The 20164-nt window shown below is 36.5% G+C and overlaps 1 protein-coding gene across 4 annotated transcripts in view; it reads right to left on the reverse strand.

The window, feature by feature from the left end:
• The window catches only part of WNK3 (WNK lysine deficient protein kinase 3), a 162641-nt gene that overhangs the window by 105258 nt on the left and 37219 nt on the right, over positions 1–20164 (reverse strand). For all 4 annotated transcript variants that reach the window (XM_043459314.1, XM_043459312.1, XM_043459313.1 and 1 more), the window contains exons 3-6: positions 14133–14305; positions 13332–13552; positions 12328–12485; positions 1512–1600 (exon numbers count right to left, since the gene is read on the reverse strand). In XM_043459314.1, the coding sequence (XP_043315249.1) occupies positions 1512–1600; positions 12328–12485; positions 13332–13552; positions 14133–14305 (641 nt within the window). The remainder of the gene's footprint in view (positions 1–1511; positions 1601–12327; positions 12486–13331; positions 13553–14132; positions 14306–20164) is intronic.

Consider the following 20164-nt stretch of genomic DNA (forward strand, 5'->3'; position numbering starts at 1 on the left):
AAAGAAAATATACAAATGACTGACTGATAAACACATGAAAGGATACTCAACATTATTAGTCCTTAAGGAAATGGAAATCAAAACCAAAATGAGATAGCACTTTACACCCACTAAGATGGATATTACCAAAAAACAGTTCGTGTGGATGTTAAGAAACTGGAACCATCATACGTTGCTGAAAGGAATGCAAAATGATGCAGCCACTGTGGAAAAAAAATTGGTCATTCTTCAAAAAAAAATTAAACATATTATTACCATATGATTCAGTAATTCTACTCTTAGGTATATACCAAAAAGAACTGAAAGCAGAGATTCAAGAAGATACTTGTTCACCAATGTTCATGCTGCATTATTCACAATAGCTAAAAGGTAGAAATAACCCAAGTATCTATCAACAGATGAATGGATAAACAAAATGGTGTGTATATGAGAGCACAAAAAGACAAATATTATATGTCACAAAAGAACAAATATTTTTATTCCACTGGTAGGAGGTACCTACAAAAGAGGTAGAGACTAAGTAGAATAGAGATTGGCAGGGGGTGAGGGGAAATGGAATGGGGAGTTACTATTTAATGGGCACAGAGTTTCTGTTTGGGATGATGAGAAAGTTTTGGAAATAGTGGTGATGATTGTACAACAATGTGAATGTGCATAATGCCACTTAATTGTACATTTAAGAATGATTAAAATGGTAAATCTTAGGTTATTTATATTTTACCATAATTAAAATATATAGATATAGCCTATTGGTGCAAACACAAAGAATGTTGTATAATAAAGCTATAATTAAACAGGCTTTATCTTAGGGGCTTTTTATATTTTAAGATATGCAATAGTAAGCTTAGATAACTAATAAAAATGAGAGAGAGTCAGTGAAATGCTGGTGTAAATAATTTCTATAAAAGATCTATTATCTGATTTGATCATAATCAACTAGAGATAAAACACTAACCTACCAATTTAAGTAACCAACTGTCCAAAGTTCAAATTAAAGGGAAAAGCTAAAACTAAAATGAATTGTGAGAAAAATACAAATTGTGACACAAATAAATTTAGAATTACTAATTTCTTGAAAAAAATAGCCTTATCAGCTTTACCATTATCATGACACAAGAACATATGGACAAATTAAAAAAAAAACAGCTAGTGAGTTAATGGTTAAATTTTTCTTAAACTGTCATAAAAAACCATTTAAGTACTTATGTGAAGTTGACAATGCAGAAACTCTCCACTATCTATCAACTGTTAGAAGAAAGTTTACCTGAGAGGGGACTGTTAAACTGATGGCTAAAAGTGATGAAGCTTAATATCAGTTCAAGAAAAATTCAACACATAATATCAATTTAAAATGGCAACAGATGCAATAATACACTTTACTATAGACAGTGTGGTTTGGCTTCCACTCAAAAGTCATACCCAGCATGATTCAAAGGTCAGAAAAAGACCCAAAGCAAGATAAGAGAAAAATTCATCCATCAGTTATGTCATTTCACTATATATGCACCCACCTTTCAGATTTGTTTTGACGAATACATCCCTCGATGATTTCTTTCACTTCAGGATCAGTGACTTTATCAAAACTGGCTGGTTTTATACCCTGGAAGAGGAAAAATGGTTTCTAGTCACAAATTAAGCAATTGAAACCCCAGGCCAACATGACACTTAGTAAAATAATGATTTTTTAAACACTAAACAACATTCAAACCTTAAATGAAATAAATATATATACACAATATAAGTTTCACAGCTTTTTGACAAGGATTTTGTCACCATTCTACAAACAACAGTGAAAACCTGTAAACAATCTAAGTCTTTAATAACAGAAGTAATATTATATAAACTATGTGACATACACATAAAGACAAATGCTAATAAACAGAAACTAAAAATATTCTCACAGTAATTAAAAACATGGAGAATTCTCATACTACAACATTAAGCAGAAAAAACATAGGATTTCAAAATGTACATACAATATAACCCCAATTAGTAAAATATAATAAATCAGTATTTCTTGAAATCATAAAAATCAATGTTATTAGAAAAACACTTTCAGAAATTCTAAATAAGGAATTCTCTACTGCCAACATTTCAAATCAGTATTTCAAAGTCTTCTAGAATGGCTAGACACAATCAGTAAATATACATATAAAAAATATATATTTTGTTATATGCATAAACTTTTCAGAAATCTATACTGTTTTTATACATAAACAATATCAAACTATTGAGAGAACCTTAAGCTAATTATCAGGTTCTAGGAAATCACTATCAAATTATTGAGGTCCATATAATTCAAAACGTTTTTATAATAACTGTGCTTGCTGCCTAAACCTGCTTATTTTACATTCTACCACTCTTAATTTATGAGTTTTAGAGTTAAAAAATAATACAAGATTGCTGCCATCACTTAATAAAAATTCCAAATTAAGCTATAAGCAGAAAGGTATAATAAAATAATTATCACAAAATGAGGCAATCTAAGATAATGTTCTAGGTCTGTCACACTACCTTACAGCATACAGAATCAGAAAGCCAATATCATATCCTAGATAAATCTGGTGAGATTAGGAGTTAATTTGGGCCTCAAATTCAAGAAGCTTTAGTAGACATGGAAATCTGAAATGTGATATTTCATTTTAATGATGTTAATATAAAAGAATAAAGTTACCAATCAAAAAATGGAGTTTTTAATTCTTATAGAAAATACCCTCTTTGACCTTTCCACTGAGCTCTTAACCACTCCCTAGCCCTGGATAATTATTGCTTTCTCTGCACCTGGGGGAAAATAACTGGGGAGCTGAAACTTATAAAATCAAGTATAGACTCTTCTATTTGTGGCCCAAATTAAAAGGGCATTCTAGCCTCATTAGTTATCTGAAATACGTGAACAATCTCTTTTGTGGCCCACCTTGAGCTACCCAACTGAACATGAAAGAGATCTAATTTGAACAATCCTAACACTTTGCTTCTATCTCCCTTAAATTCCTTCTATACTCCAATCCTCTTATTTTTGTAGTCATCTGTGAGTTTATATCATTGCCCTACTAAAAATGTAAACTCTTCATAGGTAGCAAACACGTCTTACTCACATTCCTTGTAACTCTTAATGTAAAAAAATTACTCATAGCAGTGACTGTCATTTAATAATGAGGCTTTCAGAACTAGAAAAAGTCTTCAAAACATTTAGCCAATCTTTATTATTTAGCTTTGGAAAATAACATCCTTCTAATAAATAAAAAGATCAGTTTTCATTCCAATCCCAAAGAAAGGCAATGCCAAAGGCTCAAACTACTGCACAATTGTACTCATCTCACACGCTACTAAAGAAATGCTCAAGATTCTCCAAGCCAGGATTCAAAAGTACATGAACTGTGAACTTCCAGATGTTCAAGCTGGATTTAGAAAAGGCAGAAGAACCAGAGATCAAATTGCCAACATCGGCTGGATCATTGAAAAAGCAAGTGAGCTCCACAAAAACATCTACTTCTGCTTCATTGACTATGCCAAAGCCTTTGACTGTGTGGACCACAACAAACTCTGGAAAATTCTTAAAGAGATGGGAATACCAGACCACCTGACCTGCCTCTTGAGAAATCTGCATGCAGGTCAGGAAGCAATAGTTAGAACTGGACATGAAACAACAGGCTAGTTCCAAATATGGGAAGGAGTACATCAAGGCTATATATTGTCATCCTGCTTATTTAACTTATATGCAGAGTACATCATGAGAAACGCTGGGCTGGATGAAGCACAAGCTGGAATCAAGACTGCTGGGAGAAATATCAATAACCTCAGATATGCAGATGACACCACCCTTATGGCAGAAACTGAAGAACTAAAGAGCCTCTTGATGAAAGTGAAAGAGGAGAGTGAAAAAGTTGGCTTAACACTCAACATTCAGAGACTGGACTCAGAAGATGGCAGAAGAATAGGATGGGGAGACCACATTCTCCCCCACAAATTCATCAAAAGAACATTTGAATGCTGGGCAAACTCCACAAAACAACTTCTGAGTGCTGGCAGAGGACATCAGGCACCCAGAAAGGCAGCCCATTGTCTTCGAAAGTAGGTAGGACAAAATATAAAAGATTAAAAAAAGAGGCAAAAGAGGAAGGGATAGAGACCCATCCCAAGAAGGGAGTCTTAAAAGAGGAGAAGTTACCAAACCGCCCTACCTGGGGAGAATGTGCTCACCAAGCACCTGGTTGCCTGAGCTGCTCAGACCTGGGAAGGGCACAAAACGCAGGCCCAACTGAGTCTGTGCCTTTGTGGAGTACCCAAGAACCTGAACCTGAGCGGCTTAGACCTGGGAAGTACACGCAACCCAGGCCTGCCACAGATATTTCCCCGGCAGAGCAAGCTAGAGCCTGAGAAGTGTAGACTGGGAAAGCGTACGCGCTGTGAGTGAGGACAAACCCAGTGCAGCCAAGACACTGTGAGCACTCCCCACACAGGCCAGCGATATTTGTTTGTAGTGTTCCTCCCTCCCCACAGCATGACTGAATAAGTGAGCCTAAATAAGTGAACACCTTCATCCCCTTGTGTCAGGGTAGAAATTAGAAACCGAAGAGACCAGCAAACATAAGAAGCTATAATAAACAAAGAGAACCACATTGGAAGTGACAGATGCAACAGATTGAGATCCTGGAGTTAACACTGACTACATTGGAAGGGGCCTATAGATCGTGAGAAGTATAAGCCGGACCAAGGAACTATCTGAAACTGAACTGACCCCACACTGCCCAAAACAGCTACAGAGAAATTCCTAGATATATTTTTACTATTATCATTTTTTTTAACTTTTAAAAAAGTTTTTTAAGTCATTACTCCTTGAATTTTCATTTTTATAACCTAATATTACCTTGCAAAAAAGACCCTATTTTTAAAGCAAACTTCATATATATATTTTATAATTTTTGTGACTTTGTTTTGTTTAATATTGTATTTTTGAGAGTCTAACCTCCACTCTAAATTTTTAATCTTTGCTTTCTGGTATTTGCTATCAATTTTGTACTTTTAAGAACCCAATCTTCAATACCTGTTTTTACCTGGGAGTGTGATTACTGGCTTGATTGCTCTCTCCCCCTTTTGACCCTCCTTTTTCTCCACCATGTTACCTCTATCTCCTCCCTCCCCCTTCTCTTCTCTACCCAACTCTGTGAATCTCTTTGTGTTCCAGGTTGTGGAGAACAATTAGGGAACTGATTACTGCATGGATCTGTCTCTCTCCTTTTGATTCCTCCTTTTCTCCTCCTGGTCACCTCTGTCTCCTTCCTCCCTCTTCTCTTCTCTGTGTAATTCCGTGAACCTCTCTGAGGGGTCCAGACTGTGGAGAGCACACAGGGAATTGATTACTGGCTAGCTTGCTCTCTCCCCTTTTCATTCCCCCTCTTCTCCTCGTGGTCACCTCTCCCATCTCCCGCTTCTGTTCTCCATGTAACTGTGTGAACCTCTCCAGGCGTACCTCACTGTGGAGAATCTTTTCATTATTAACCCAGATGTTTTATCATCGGTGCTGTGTAGATGGAGAAGTCTAGAAGCTACTGTAAGAATAAGACTGAAAACCAGAGATAGGAGGCTTAAGTCCAAAACCTGAGAACACCAGAGAACTCTTGAAAGCAGGGAGCACTAATCGATAAGAGCTCATCCAAAAGCCTCCACACCTACACTGAAACCAAGCACCACCCAAGAACCAACAAGTTCCAGAGCAAGACATACCAGGCAAATTCTCCAGCAATGCAGGAAAATAGCCCCGAGCTTCAATATACAGGCTGCCCAAAGTCACACCAAACCCACTGACATCTCATAACTCACTACTGGACACTTCATTGCACTCCAGACAGAAGAAATCCAGATTCACCCAGCAGAACACCGAGGCAAGCTTCCCTAACCAGGAAACCTTGACAAGCCACCTGTCCAACCACACCCAAAGGGAGCAACCTCCACAATAAAGAGGAACCACAAACTACCAGCATATAGGAAGGCTACCCCAAACACAGCAATCTAAACAAGATGAAAAGGCAGAGAAATACTCAGCAAATAGAGGAACATGATAAATGCCCACCAAACCAAACCAAAGAGGAGGAGATAGGGAGTCTACCTGAAAAAGAATTCAGAATAATGATAGTAAAAGTGATCCAACATCCTCAAAACAAAATGGAGTTATGGATAAATAGCCTGGGGACAAGGATTGAGAAAATGCAAGAAATGTTTAACAAGGACCTAGAAGAAATAAAAAAGAATAAGGCAATAAATGAGATCAAAAACACTCTGGAGGGAACAAACAGTAGAATAACGGAGGCAGAAGATAGGATAAGTGAGGTGGAAGATAGAATGGTGGAAATAAATGAAGCAGAGAGGAAAAAATGAAAAAAGAATTAAAAGAAATGAGGACAACCTCAGAGACATCTGGGACAATGTGAAACGCCCCAACATTCGAATCATAGGAGTCCCAGAAGAAGAAGACAAAAAGAAAGGCCATGAGAAAAAACTTGAGGACATAATAGTTGAAAACTTCCCCTAAAATGGGGAAGGAAATAGTCACCCAAGTCCAAGAAACCCAGAGACTCCCAAATAGGATAAACCCATGGAAAAACACCCCAAGACACATATTAATCAAATTAACAAAGTTCAAACACAGAACAAATATTAAAAGCAGCAAGGGAAAAACAAATAACACACAAGGGTATTCCCATAAGGATAACAGCTGATCTTTCAATAGAAACTCTTCAGGCCAGAAGGGAATGGCAGGACATACTTAAAGGGATGAGAGAGAAAAACCTACAACCCAGATTACTGTATCCAGCAAGGATCTCATTCAAATATGAAGGAGAAATCAAAAGCTTTACAGACAAGCAAAAGCTGAGAGAATTCAGCATCACCAAACCAGCTCTCCAACAAATGCGAAAGGATCTTCTCTAGACAGGAAACACAGAAAGAGTGTATAAACTCAAACCCAGAATAACAAAGTAAATGGCAACGGGATCATACTTATCAATAATTACCTTAAATTGGAGTCAATAATTACCTTAAATGGAGTCAATGCTCCAACCCAAAGACAAAGACTGGCTAGATGGATACAAAAACAAGACCCCTATATATGCTGTCTACAAGAGACCCACCTCAAAACAAGGGACACATACGGACTGAAAGTGAAGGGCTGGAAAAAGATATTCCATGCAAGTAGAGACGAAAAGAAAGCAGGAGGACCAATACTCATATCAGATAAAATACACTTTAAAATAAAGGCTGTGAAAAGAGACAAAGAAGGACACTACATAATGATCAAAGGATCAATCCAAGAAGAAGATATAACAATTATAAATATATGTGCACCCAACATAGGAGCACCGCAATGTGTAAGACAAATGTTAACAAGTATGAAAGGGGAAATTAACAATAACACAACAATAGTGGGAGACTTTAATACCCCACTCACACCTATGGATAGATCAATTAAACAAAATTAACAAGGAAACACAAACTTTAAATGATACAATGGACCAGTTAGACCTAATTGATATCTATAGGACATTTCACCCCAAAATGAGGAATTTCACCTTTTTCTCAAGTGTACAGGGAACCTTATCCAGGATAGATCACATCCTGGCCATAAGACTAACCTTGGTAAATTCAAAAAAATTGAAATCATTCCAAGCATCTTTTCTGACCACAATGTAGTAAAATTACATGTCAACTACAGGAGAAAAGCTATTAAAAATTCCAATATATGGAAGCTGAACAACATGCTGCTGAATAACCAACAAATCACAGAAGAAACCAAAACAGAAATCAAAATATGCATAGAAATGAATGAAAATGAAAACACAACAACCCCAAACCTATGGGACACTGAAAAAGCAGTGCTTAGGGGAAGGTTCATAGCAATACAGGTTTACCTCAAGAAACAAGAAAAAAGTCAAATAAATAACCTAACTCTCCACCTAAAGCAACTAGAAAAGGAAGAAATGAAGAACCCCAGGGTTAGTAGAAGGAAAGGAATCTAAAAAATTAGGGCAGAAATAAATGCAAAACAAACAAAAGAGACCATAGCAAAAATCAACAAAGCTAAAAGCTGGTTCTTTGAGAAGATAAATAAAATTGACAAACCATTAGCCAGACTCATCAAGAAACAAAGGGAGAAGAATCAAATCAACAAAATTAGAAAAGAAAATGGAGAAATCACAACAGACAAAACAGAAATACAAAGGATCATAAGAGACTGCTATCAGCAACTATATGCCAATAAAATGGACAACTTGGAAGAAATGGAAAAATTCTTAGAAAAGTATAACTTTCCAAAACTGAACCAGGAAGAAATAGAAAATCTTAACGGACCCATGACAAGCACGAATATCAAAACTATAATTAGAAATCTTCCAGCAAACAAAAACCCAGGACCAGACGGCTTCACAGCTGAATTCTACCAAAAATTTAGAGAAGAGCTAACACCTATCTTACTCAAACTCTTCTAGAAAATTGCAGAGGAAGGTAAACTGTCAAACTCATTCTATGAGGCCACCATCACCCTAATTCCAAAACCCGACAAAGATGCCACAGAAAAAGAAAACTACAGGCCAATATCACTGATGAACATAGATGCAAAAATCCTTAATAAAATTCTAGCAAACAGAATCCAACAACATATGAAAACGATCATACATCATGACCACGTGGGCTTTATCCCAGGGATGCAAGGATTCTCCAATATCCAGAAATCAATCAATGTAATACAGCACATTAACAAATTGAAAGATAAAAAACATATGATTATCTCAATAGATGCAGAGAAAGCCTTTCACAAAATTCAACATTCATTTATGATAAAACCCTCCAGAAAGAAGGACTAGAAGGAACATACCTCAACATAATAAAAGCTATATATGACAAACCCACAGCAAACATTATCCTCAAAGGTGAAAAATTGAAAGCCTTTCCCCTAAACTCAGGAACAACACAAGGGTGCCCACTCTCACCACTACTATTCAACATAGTTTTGGAAGTTTTGGCCACAGCAATCAGAGCAGAAAAAGAAAGAAAAGGAATCCAGACTGGAAAAGAAGTAAAACTCTCAATGTTTGCAGATGACATGATCCTCTACATAGAAAACCCTAAAGACTCCACCAGAAAATCACTAGAGCTAATGAATGAATATAGAAAAGTTGCAGGATATAAAATTAACACACAGAAATCCTTTAAATTCCTATACACTGAGAAAACAGAAAGAGAAATTGAGGAAACAATCCCATTCACCACTGCAACAAAAAGAATAAAATACTTCGGAATATATCTACCTAAAAAACAAAGGACCTATATACAGAAAACTATAAAACACTGATGAAAGAAATCAAAGATGACACAAATAGATGGAGAAATATACCGTGTTCATGGATTGGAAGAATCAATATAGGGAAAGTGAGTATAATACCCAAAGCAATCTTTAGATTCAATGCAATCCCTATCAAGCTACCAATGGTAATTTTCAGAGAATTAGATCAAATAATTTCACAATTTGTATGGGAATACAAAAAACCTCAAATAGCCAAAGCAATCTTGAGAAAGAAGAATGGAACTGGAGGAATCAACCTGCTTGACTTCAGACTATACTACAAAGCCACAGTCATCAAGACAGTATGGTACTGGCACAAAGACAGAAATACAGAACTACAGATCAATGGAAGAAAATAGAAAGCCCAGAGATAAATCCACGCACCTATGGACACCTTATCTTTGACAAAGGAGGCAAGAATATACAATGGACAAAGACAATCTCTTTAACAAGTGGTACTGGGAAAACTGGTCAACCATCTGTAAAAGAATGAAACTATAACACTTTCTAACACTATACACAGAAATAAACTCAAAGTGGATTAAAGATCTAAATGTAAGACCAAAAACTATAAAACTCCTAGAGGACAACATAGGCAAAACACTCTGACATAAATCACAGCAGGATCCTCTATGACCCACCTCCCAGAGTAATGGAAATAAAAGCAAAAATAAACAAATGGGACCTAATTAAACTTAAAAGCTTTTGCACAATGAAGGAAACTATGAGCAAGGTGAAAAGACAGCCTTCAAAATGGGAGACAATAATAGCAAATGAACCAACGGACAAAGAATTAATCTCAAAAATATACAAGCAACTCCTGCAACTCAATTCCAGAAAAATAAGCGACCCAATCAAAAAATGGGCCAAAGAACTAAACAGACATTTCTCCAAAGAAGACATACACATGGCTAACAAACACATGAAAAGATGCTCAACTTCACTCATTATCAGAGAAATGCAAATCAGAACCACTGAGGTACCATCTCACACTGGTCAGAATGTCTGCTATCCAAAAGTCTACAAGCAATAAATGCTGGAGAGGGTGTGGAGAAAAGGGAACCCTCTTACACTGTTGGTGGGAATGCAAACTAGTACAGCCACTATGGAGAACAGTGTGGAGATTCCTTAAAAAACTGGAAATAGAACTGCCATATGACCCAGCAATCCCACTTCTGGGCATACACACCGAGGAAACCAGAATTGAAAGAGACATGTGTACCCGAATGTTCACTGCAGCACTGTTTATAATAGCCAGGTCATGGAAGCAACATAGATGTCCATCAGCAGATGAATGGATAAGAAAGCTGTGGTGCATATACACAATGGAATATCAATCAGCCATTAAAAAGAATACATTTGAATCAGTTCTAATGAGTTGGACGAAACTGGAGCCTATTATACAGAGTAAAGTAAGCCAGAAAGAAAAACACCAATACAGTATACTAACGCATATATATGGAATTTAGAAAGATGGTAATGATAACCTTATATGCCAGACAGCAAAAGAGACACAGATATATAGAACAGTCTTTTGGGCTCTGTGGGAGAAGGTGAGGGTGGGATGATTTGAGAGAACAGCACTGAAACATGTATATTATCATATGTGAAATGAATTGCCAGTCCAGGTTCAATGCATGAGACAGGGTGCTCAGGGCTGGTGCACTGGGATGACCCAAAGGGATGGGATGGGGAGGGAGGCAGGAGGGGTTGTTCAGGATGGGGAACACACGTACACCCATGGCTGATTCATGTCAATGTATGGCGAAAACCACCACAATACTGTCAAGTAATTAGCCTCCAATTAAAATAAATAAATTAAGAAAAAAAACCTCAACATTCAAAAAGCTAAGATCATGGCATCTGTTCCCATCACTTCATGGCAAACAGATGGGGAAACAGTGGCTGACTTTATTTTCTTGGGCTCCAAAATCACTGCAGATGGTGACTGCAGTGATGAAATTAAAAGATGCTTGCTCCTTGGAAGAAAAGTTATGACCAACCTAGACAGCATATTAAAAACCAGAGACATTACTTTGCCAACAAAGGTCCACGTAGTCCAAACTATGGTTTTTACAGTAGTCATGTATGGATGGGAGAGTTGAACTCTAAAGAAAGCTGAGTGCCGAAAAACTGATGCTTTTGAACTGTGGTGTTGGAGAAGACTCTTGAGAGTCCCTTGGACTGCAAGGAGATCCAACCAGTCCATCCTAAAGGAGATTAATCCTGGGTGTTCACTGGAAGGATTGATGATGAAGCTGAAACTCTACTACTTTGGATACCTGATGCGAAGAACTGACTCAGTGGAATAGACCCTGATGCTGGGAAATATTGAATGTGGGAAGAGAAGGGGATGACAGAGGATGAGATGGTTGGATGGCATCACCAACTCAATGGACATGAGTTGAATAAACTCCAGGAGTTGGAGATGGACAGGGAGGCCTGGCGTCCTGCAGTCCATGGGGTCACAAAGAGTTGGACACAACTGAGGGACTGAACTGAACTGAACTGAATAAATATCTAAAAATTCTTCACAAACAAATGGATATAGATAACATATCTGTACATTTTCCCCAACGATACTAATACAGAGCATTTTATATGACCCCATTTGATTATGGGTACATAGCATAAATCTAAAGCTTGTTTCATTACAATTATGTTAAATTTAGCACTATTTACACAGAACTAACTCATTGGACAAGACTCTGACGCTGGGAAAGACTGAGGGTAGGAGAAGAAGGGGACAACAGAGGATGAGGTGGTTGGATGGCATCACTGACTCAATGGACATGGGTTTGGGTGGACTTTGGGAGTTGGTGATGGACAAGGAGGCCTGGTGTGCTGCAGTTCATGGGATCGCAAGGAGTCGGACACAACTGAGCGACTGAACTGAACGGAAACCAAAGTTAGGTTTGACTAAGTTGACTTTTGGTTGACTTTACCATGAAATGTGGCAATTTGTGAAGTAAAAAGTATAAAGTTATACTTACGCTAGTTACTTTACGGTATATTTGAGCTGCATTCTGGCATTCAGAATAAGGGTACTCTGAAGTAGCCATTTCCAGCATACACATTCCAAAAGCATAGACATCCACAGATTCATCATAATGCTCTTCATACATCTCTGGGGCCATAAACTCAGGAGTACCTACAAAATACCACAACCACATATTTTTAAGAAAGAAAAATGTAGAGAATTCCCTGGCAGTCCAGTTGTTAGGACTCTGTGCTCTCAGTGCCTAGGACCCAGGTTCAATCTCTTGTCAGGGAACTAAGATTCCCCCAAGTGATGTACTGCAGACAAAAAAAAATCTATGCCAAGATCACATTCCCTTTGCCATAAGGATTACTTGAGATAATTTCTGTTCCCTAAAAGCAAACATATATATATATGTGTGTGTGTGTGTATAATATATACATACATACCCACACACACACACACATATATATAATGTCCTTAATTTCCTTAATTTTCCATACTGATAAAGGACAGTTTGCAATGCTCATAGGTAATGATCACCAAAATCTGTTTTTATTTCTATCCTTCATTTAAGTTATTCAAAATTTTTGAAGTAGTAAATCTCCTTTATAAGTCCTCAGAACTTTTCAATAATATTAAATACATCACAAAAGAAATACACTAGGATGTCTCTGAAATCAGTTAATATAGAATAGATATTTCAAAGTAAACTCACATTCTAGGCCAGGGGCCAGTAAACTTCTCTATAAAGGGTCAAACAGTAAATATTTCAGACTTTGCAGTCCATATGGGCTGTCACAACTAATTAACTCTTACACTGTAGTGCAAAAGCAGCCATATACAATATGTAAATCAGTGGGTATTGCTGTGTTCCAACAAAACTTTTTTTACAAAAATAGACAGGGAAGTTCAAGTTGGCCCACAGGCTATGGTTTGCTGATTCCTGTTCTAGAAATATACAGTTTAAAAAAAATCTTCCTTTACACAATCAATAAACTATAAAACATTAATCACCAATGACACTTTTAGCAAATGATGTACGCATTAAGGTGGCTAGTCCTAGATCACCAATCTTCACAGATCCAGTGGGTCCCGTGATGAAAATATTGTCACACTTCAGATCCCGGTGAATAATAGGAGGAGTCCTAGTGTGCAAGAACTGCAACCCCTTTAAAATCTGCCTGCACCAGCTCCTTAAGACCTTTGGTTTCATTACTTTAAATCGTTTTAAGTACCTACACAAAGAAACAAAAGATCACATGTAAACAAACATACCTAGCTTATTATATAAGTACATTAGGGTAAATTACATAAACAAGCCAATACAGTATGTATTAGGATTGCCATCACTGAGTTATTTTTTATTGTCTAACAAAATATTTTTAAATATAAAGCCTCAAAGTACATCCCCCCTACAGAAAAAGTACATACCACATATAACAGTCACAAATAAGTGGCTGTACCATCAGATGAAATGCTCTAGTCAGAAACAATAGACTATAATTATATAGTACCAATCACTAGGTATTTGAACCTGCCACATTCCCAATCTTTCATCCTCTACAAAATGACATTATCTCTATAATTATTTCTAGTTCTAAAGTTCAATGATATGCCACAAACATTAATTTTTCAACATTGTGTTCTCTAACAAACTTCATTAACACCCTAATTTTTTAACCTGCCCTGAAACAGTCACTAGATTCAGAATCTACCAATTCTTTAACCATGTAGTGTTTCTTTGCAAACAACTTTTGTGACTCTTGAAAATTATTTCCAAGTAAATCTCCATTGACACTATCAGGGTCAACTTACGTCTTTAAGGTTCCTGATGTCATAAGTTCTGTCACTAATACAATACATTTCTTTCCTTTTAATATAGACTCCCAGGAATCATAAAATCGAACTATATTGGGATGTTGGAGACCCTTTAACATCTCTGCTTCTTCCTTGAACCTTTGCTGCTCGGCTTTGGTTAATTTCCGGTCCTAAAATGGAAGATCAAGTTCCAAATTAAAGTCTAGAAATTGTCTTGCACATTTATAATACCACTCAAATGAGTATTTTATTTATGCATATATATGTACCTATTTTTTACCTGTCAATCCTTTTTTCAGTACCTATAAAATCACTGATATTCTTTGTTAGGTACTTGCTCTGACTCCTCTCATAGAGCAAAATGCAGCAGTTGTTTGTTGTATTTGTTGTTGTTGCTTAGTTGCTAAGTCATGTCCAACTCTTTGTGACCCCATGGACTGCAGCCTGCCAAGCTCCTCTGCCCATGGGATTTCCCAGGCAAGAATACTGGAATGAGTTGTCATTTCCTTCTCCAGGGGATCTTCCTGGAGTTTGACCCAGTAATCAAACTCACATCTCCTGCACTGCAGGTGAATTCTTTACCATTGAGTCACCAGGGAAGCCCTGTTTGTTGTATACTTTAAACTGATACATTGTTATATGTCAATTATATTACAACAAAATTGGAAAAATAAATAATAAAACTTCCTTTGCTGGAAAAGAAAAATAGTATCGCAAAATGAAAAAGTAATAATCAAAACCAGTCCAGTCTGGTTCCAAATAGGGAAAAGAGTATGTCAAGGCTGTATATTGTCACCCTGCTTATTTAACTTATATGCAGAGTACATCATGAGAAACACTGGGCTGGATGAAGCACAAGCTGGAATCAAGATTGCTGGGAGAAATATCAATAACCTCAGCTATACAGATGATACCACTCGAATGGCAAAAAAAAAAAAGAGAGAGAAACTAAAGAACCTCTTGACAAAGGTGAAAGAGCAGAGTGAAAAAGCTGGCTTAAAACTCAACATTCAAAAAACTAAGATCATAGTATCCAGTTACATCACTTCATGGCAAATAGATGGGGAAACAATGAAAACAGTGACAGACTTAATTTTCTGGGTCTCCAAAATCACTGTGGACAGTGACTGCAGCCAAGAAATTAAGACACTTGATCCTTGGAAGGAAAGCTAAGACAAACCTAGACAGCGTATTAAAAAGCAGAGATATCACTTTGCCAACAAAGGTCCGCATAGTCAAAGCTATGGTGTTTCCAGTAGTTAGGTACAGATGTGAAAGTTGGACCATAAAGAAAGCCAAGTGCCGAAGAATTGATGATTCTGAATTTTAGTGCTGGAGAAGACTCTTGAGACTCCCTTGGACAGCAAGGAGATCAAACCAGTCAATCCTAAAGGAAATCAACCCCGAATACGCATTGAAGGACTGATACCGAAGCTGAAGCTCCAATACTTTGGCCATCTGATGCGAAGAGAAGACTCATCGAAAAAGATCCTGATGCTGGGAAAGATTGAGGGCAGGAGGAGAAGGCATCAGAGCATGAGATGTTGGGATGGCATCACTGACTCAATTGACATGACTTTGAGCAAACTCCTGGAGGTAGTGAAGGACAGGGAAGCCTGGCATGCTGCAGTCCATGGGACCACAAAGAGTTGGACATGACTTAGCAACTAAACAACAATAATCAAAACAGATAATAAAAAACTTTCCCCTAAGAAATCTCCAAATTTCCACATCTAAGGATCTATAATGTCAGGGAAGGAATAACAGAATGTTAGACACCTAGATATTTATTCTGGTTAAATATCCGAATTGGCAACATATTTCCAGACAGAAGTATAAGGTTACCAACCAGTAAAAGACATTCAAACAGGCATTGGACCTGTAATTTGCCACATTAAATACCAGAAGGCAAACGAGCAATATTTATAGTATTCTGAGGGAGGACTGTGACTCTCAAATTCTGAACCCAGACAAGCTATCAATCAAGTTTACAAGGGAAAAATACACACATTTCTATGAAAACAAGGATATAAGAAGTATACCACATCATTTACCAATCCTGAAAGAAGTACTCAAAGAATTAAATGTGGCCAAATAATATCGTTAGAAAAAGAAGGTGTGGCATGTAATAAATAGTAAGAAACTTTCAATAATGCTTTTTAAAAAAAGAAGCTTAAGTAACTGTGGCTAATATGGTTGGCAATATTTTCTAAACAGTAATTAAAACTGAAGATATACACAGCTGACCTTTGAATAACACAAATTTGAACTGCATGGATCCACTTATACTTGGATTTTCTTCCAATAAATATTACAGCGCTACATGATACACTGTTCGTTGAATCCTTGGATGTGGAACTGCAGATATGGAGAGTCAACTAAAAAGTTATCATGAATTTTCAACTGCTTAGGGCCAGCACCCCTCACCCACACATTGTTCAAAGGCCAACTGTAATGCAAAATGATAAATCTGGAATTACTTCATTAAAATCTAATAGAGAAGGAAAAATAAAACAATTTCTGTCTTCTGCAAGGGAGAGGAGTGAAAGGAGTGATAGAACTATTTTAAGTTTTGATGTCAATAGGTAATCAAATTATGTTAGTTAAAAATTTAGGTATGATTTCCATTTCAAGACGGTTGACAACATATTAATTCCCATCCCTTCTTACACCCCACCAAAACGACAAAAGAAATATATAAATAAATCCACAGTAGTACTTTACATGTGAGATGGGTTCAAACAAAAGATTTTTTAAAGATAAAAAATATATACCCTGATAGAATGCAGTTTTATGAAACTCATGAGAGTATAAGAAATGGCAAGTTGATAAAAGTAAAAGACTTCTGTTAAAAAAGGTTTTTAAAAGACTTCATAGTAACCCTAGGTAAGCAACACAACCACAGCTCTGGCAATTTCATTTTTGATTACTTTATTCATATTATTCCTTGATGTGAAAATATGTAAAAGGAGAGTCAGTTGCAGCATGGTTTGTAATTGTGAAAAATTAGAAATAATCACAATGTCAATAACAAAGTTTATTATATGCCAAGCACTGTCCTAAATTTTTTTGTATATTAATTAACTTCTAGTCCCTACAACAACCCTTTGTGATAGTCACTAATACTGTTATTACCATTTTGCAAATAAAGAAACTGAGGTTAAGATGGTTAAGTAATTTGTCCAGGATCAAATGGGTTATATAGAATGCTAAACTTGGCTATAAACAAATTTAACAGTTAAACGAATAAGCTAGATCTATGCATAGTAATGTGGATAGATCTCTTAAGGCCTACGGTTGAGTGAAAAAAAAAAATCTGAAAGAAATTTGTAACACCTTGTACATAAAAGAAGGGGTTTTCCTGGTGGCTCAGGGTTAAAAAATCCACCTGCCACTAAAACTAGTCTTATGTTTTACTTTTTAGGTCTATGAAGATGAAGTAAAGTTGCTCAGTTGCGTCCGACTCTGCGATCCCATGGACTGTAGTCTACCAGGTTGCTCCATCCATGGAATTTTCTAGGCAAGAGTACTGGAGTGGGTTGCCATTTCCTTCTCCAGGGGATCTTCCTCACCCAGGGATCAAATCCAGGTCTCCCGAATTGCAGGCAGACGTTTTACCCTCTGAGCCATGAGGGAAGCCCCTTTTAAGTCTATAATTTGAGTTATTTAGGGCTATAATTTGAGTTAAAATTTTGTGATGTGTGAGAGTTAGGTCAAGGTTCATTTTTTTGAATATGTATGTCCAGCACCTTTTGTTGAAAAAATCATCCTTTCTATGCTGAATCACCACTGCACCATTCTTCTTTCTAAAATCCCTTGACCACATCTGTTTGGGTCTATTTCTGAACTCTATTCTGTTCCACTGATCTATCTGTATGTCTACCTTTTTGCCAATATCATACATGTATCATTACTACACCTTTAGAGTAAGTCTGGAAATCAGTTAACATGAATTATTCAAACTCGTTCTTTATCAAAATTGTTTTAGCTATTCTATTATCCTTGCCTTTGTATATTAGGTTTTTTTAAATTTTTATTATTTATTATTTTTATTTTTGGCTGTACTGGGTCTTTATTGCTGTGTGCAGGCTTTCTCTAGTTGTGACATGTGGGGGCTGCTACTCTCTAGTTGTGTGCAGTTTCTCATTGTGATTACTTCTCTTCTTGCAGAGCATGGACTCTAGAACGCAAGTGCTTCAGTAGTTGCAGCATGCAGGCTCAGTAGTTGTGGCACACAGGCTTAGCTGCCCCAAGCACATGGGATCTTCCCAGTCCAGGGATCAAACCCATGTCCCCTGCATTGGCAGGTGGATTCTTAATCACTGGACAACCAGGGAAGTCCCCCATATTAATTTTAGAATCAGTCTGTCAACATGTAAAAAAATTCCTGCTGGGATTTTGCTAAAATTGTTTTGAATTTCTAGGTCATATGGAGAGAGTGAACATCTTAAGAACAATGAGTCTTCCAACCAACCCATTTATTTAGATCTTTGATTTCTTTTAACAGTGTTTTTTAGTTTTCAGCATACAGATTCTACATATACTTTGTTATTCATACCTATGTATTTCATTTGGGGTGCTACTGTAAATAGTACTTTTTAAAAACTGCAATTTCCAATTATTTATTGCTACTGTAGAGAGATATAACTGTTTTTATATTAACCTTGTATCTGGCAACCTTGTTAAAATCACTTATTAGTTCCAAGTACTTTTTTTAGATTCACTGAGATTTTTCATGTAGATAATCATGACATCTGCAGGTAAAGACAGTTTTATTTCTTCCTTTCTTCTGCATTCCTTCTATTTCTTTTTCATCCCCTATTTCACTAGCTAGCACTTCCAGAACAATGATGTTGAGAGCATCATATCAGAAGTGTTGAGAGAAGACATCCTTCCCTTGTTAGAGGAAAAGCAGTCTTTTCACCATTAAGTATAATGCCAGCTGTTTTAAGCCATTCTAATAGCTGCATTTTTTAAATAGATGTCCTTTATCACATTAAGGTTTCCTTTTATAGCAAATTTGCTGAGTTCATCATGAATGGCTATTGAATTTCTTCAAATGCTTGTCCTGCAACTATTGAAATGACCATGTTGATTCCTCTAAGGCTATTAATATGTCAAATTACATTGAGTTTCAAATGTCGAACAATCCTTGCATCCCTTGGAAAACCCCCACACAAGTCATCATGTATTACTCTTTTAATATATTACTGGATTCAGTTAGCTAATGTTATGCTGAACATTTTTTCATCTATGTTCATGAGGGATACTGGTCTATAGTTTTCTAGTAATGTCTTTAACTATTTTGGGTATCAAGTGGGTAGGCGCTGGCTTGACTCCTGGCTCTGCTCCCTTAAGTAATCATTCATCTGAAAGTTAGTATACAAATGAAGGTTTGGGCCTCCACTTCGTCATCCTATACCTTCTAACTTCATCTCCATGGGTATTCTAAAGAGCAGATATTAAAGACTGAGAATTCTGAGGTATTATAGTCTATCATCAGCAAGAAGAGATAAAGTTATCTCTTCCCCAATGTTTATGCTGTTTATTTTCTTATCTTATTGATTCTGTTGAAACATCCACAATACCAAAAAATAGTTGTGGTAACAGTCACCACTGTCTTTTATTGTACTTTAATTAAAAAACAGCCTTATCTCATAGCTTAGACTGTTTACAGTATTTTTTTTATTTCCACAAATAGTTTAACATGTTGAACTAATTTCCTTATATTCTTATGTTACTTTTATTTTTTAATTAGGAGTGGCTGTTGAATTTTACCAAATATTTTCTCAGCACCTACTGATATGATCATAAGGTTTATTGACAGGTTCCTGATATAGAACTATTCTTCAAATCTTAAAGCCTAGCACATTATTCTTTTGACCCACTGGTGAATTCTATTTGCTAATATTTTACTATGGATTTTAATATCTGCATTCGTATATGAGACTGAGCTATAGTTTTCCTTTCTGTACAAAACTAGCATTTAGTTTTAAGATTATACAGCTTCATGAAATTAACTGGGATTA

The sequence above is a fragment of the Cervus canadensis genome, chromosome X, assembly GCF_019320065.1.
Source record: "Cervus canadensis isolate Bull #8, Minnesota chromosome X, ASM1932006v1, whole genome shotgun sequence".
Lineage (NCBI taxonomy): Eukaryota > Metazoa > Chordata > Mammalia > Artiodactyla > Cervidae > Cervus > Cervus canadensis.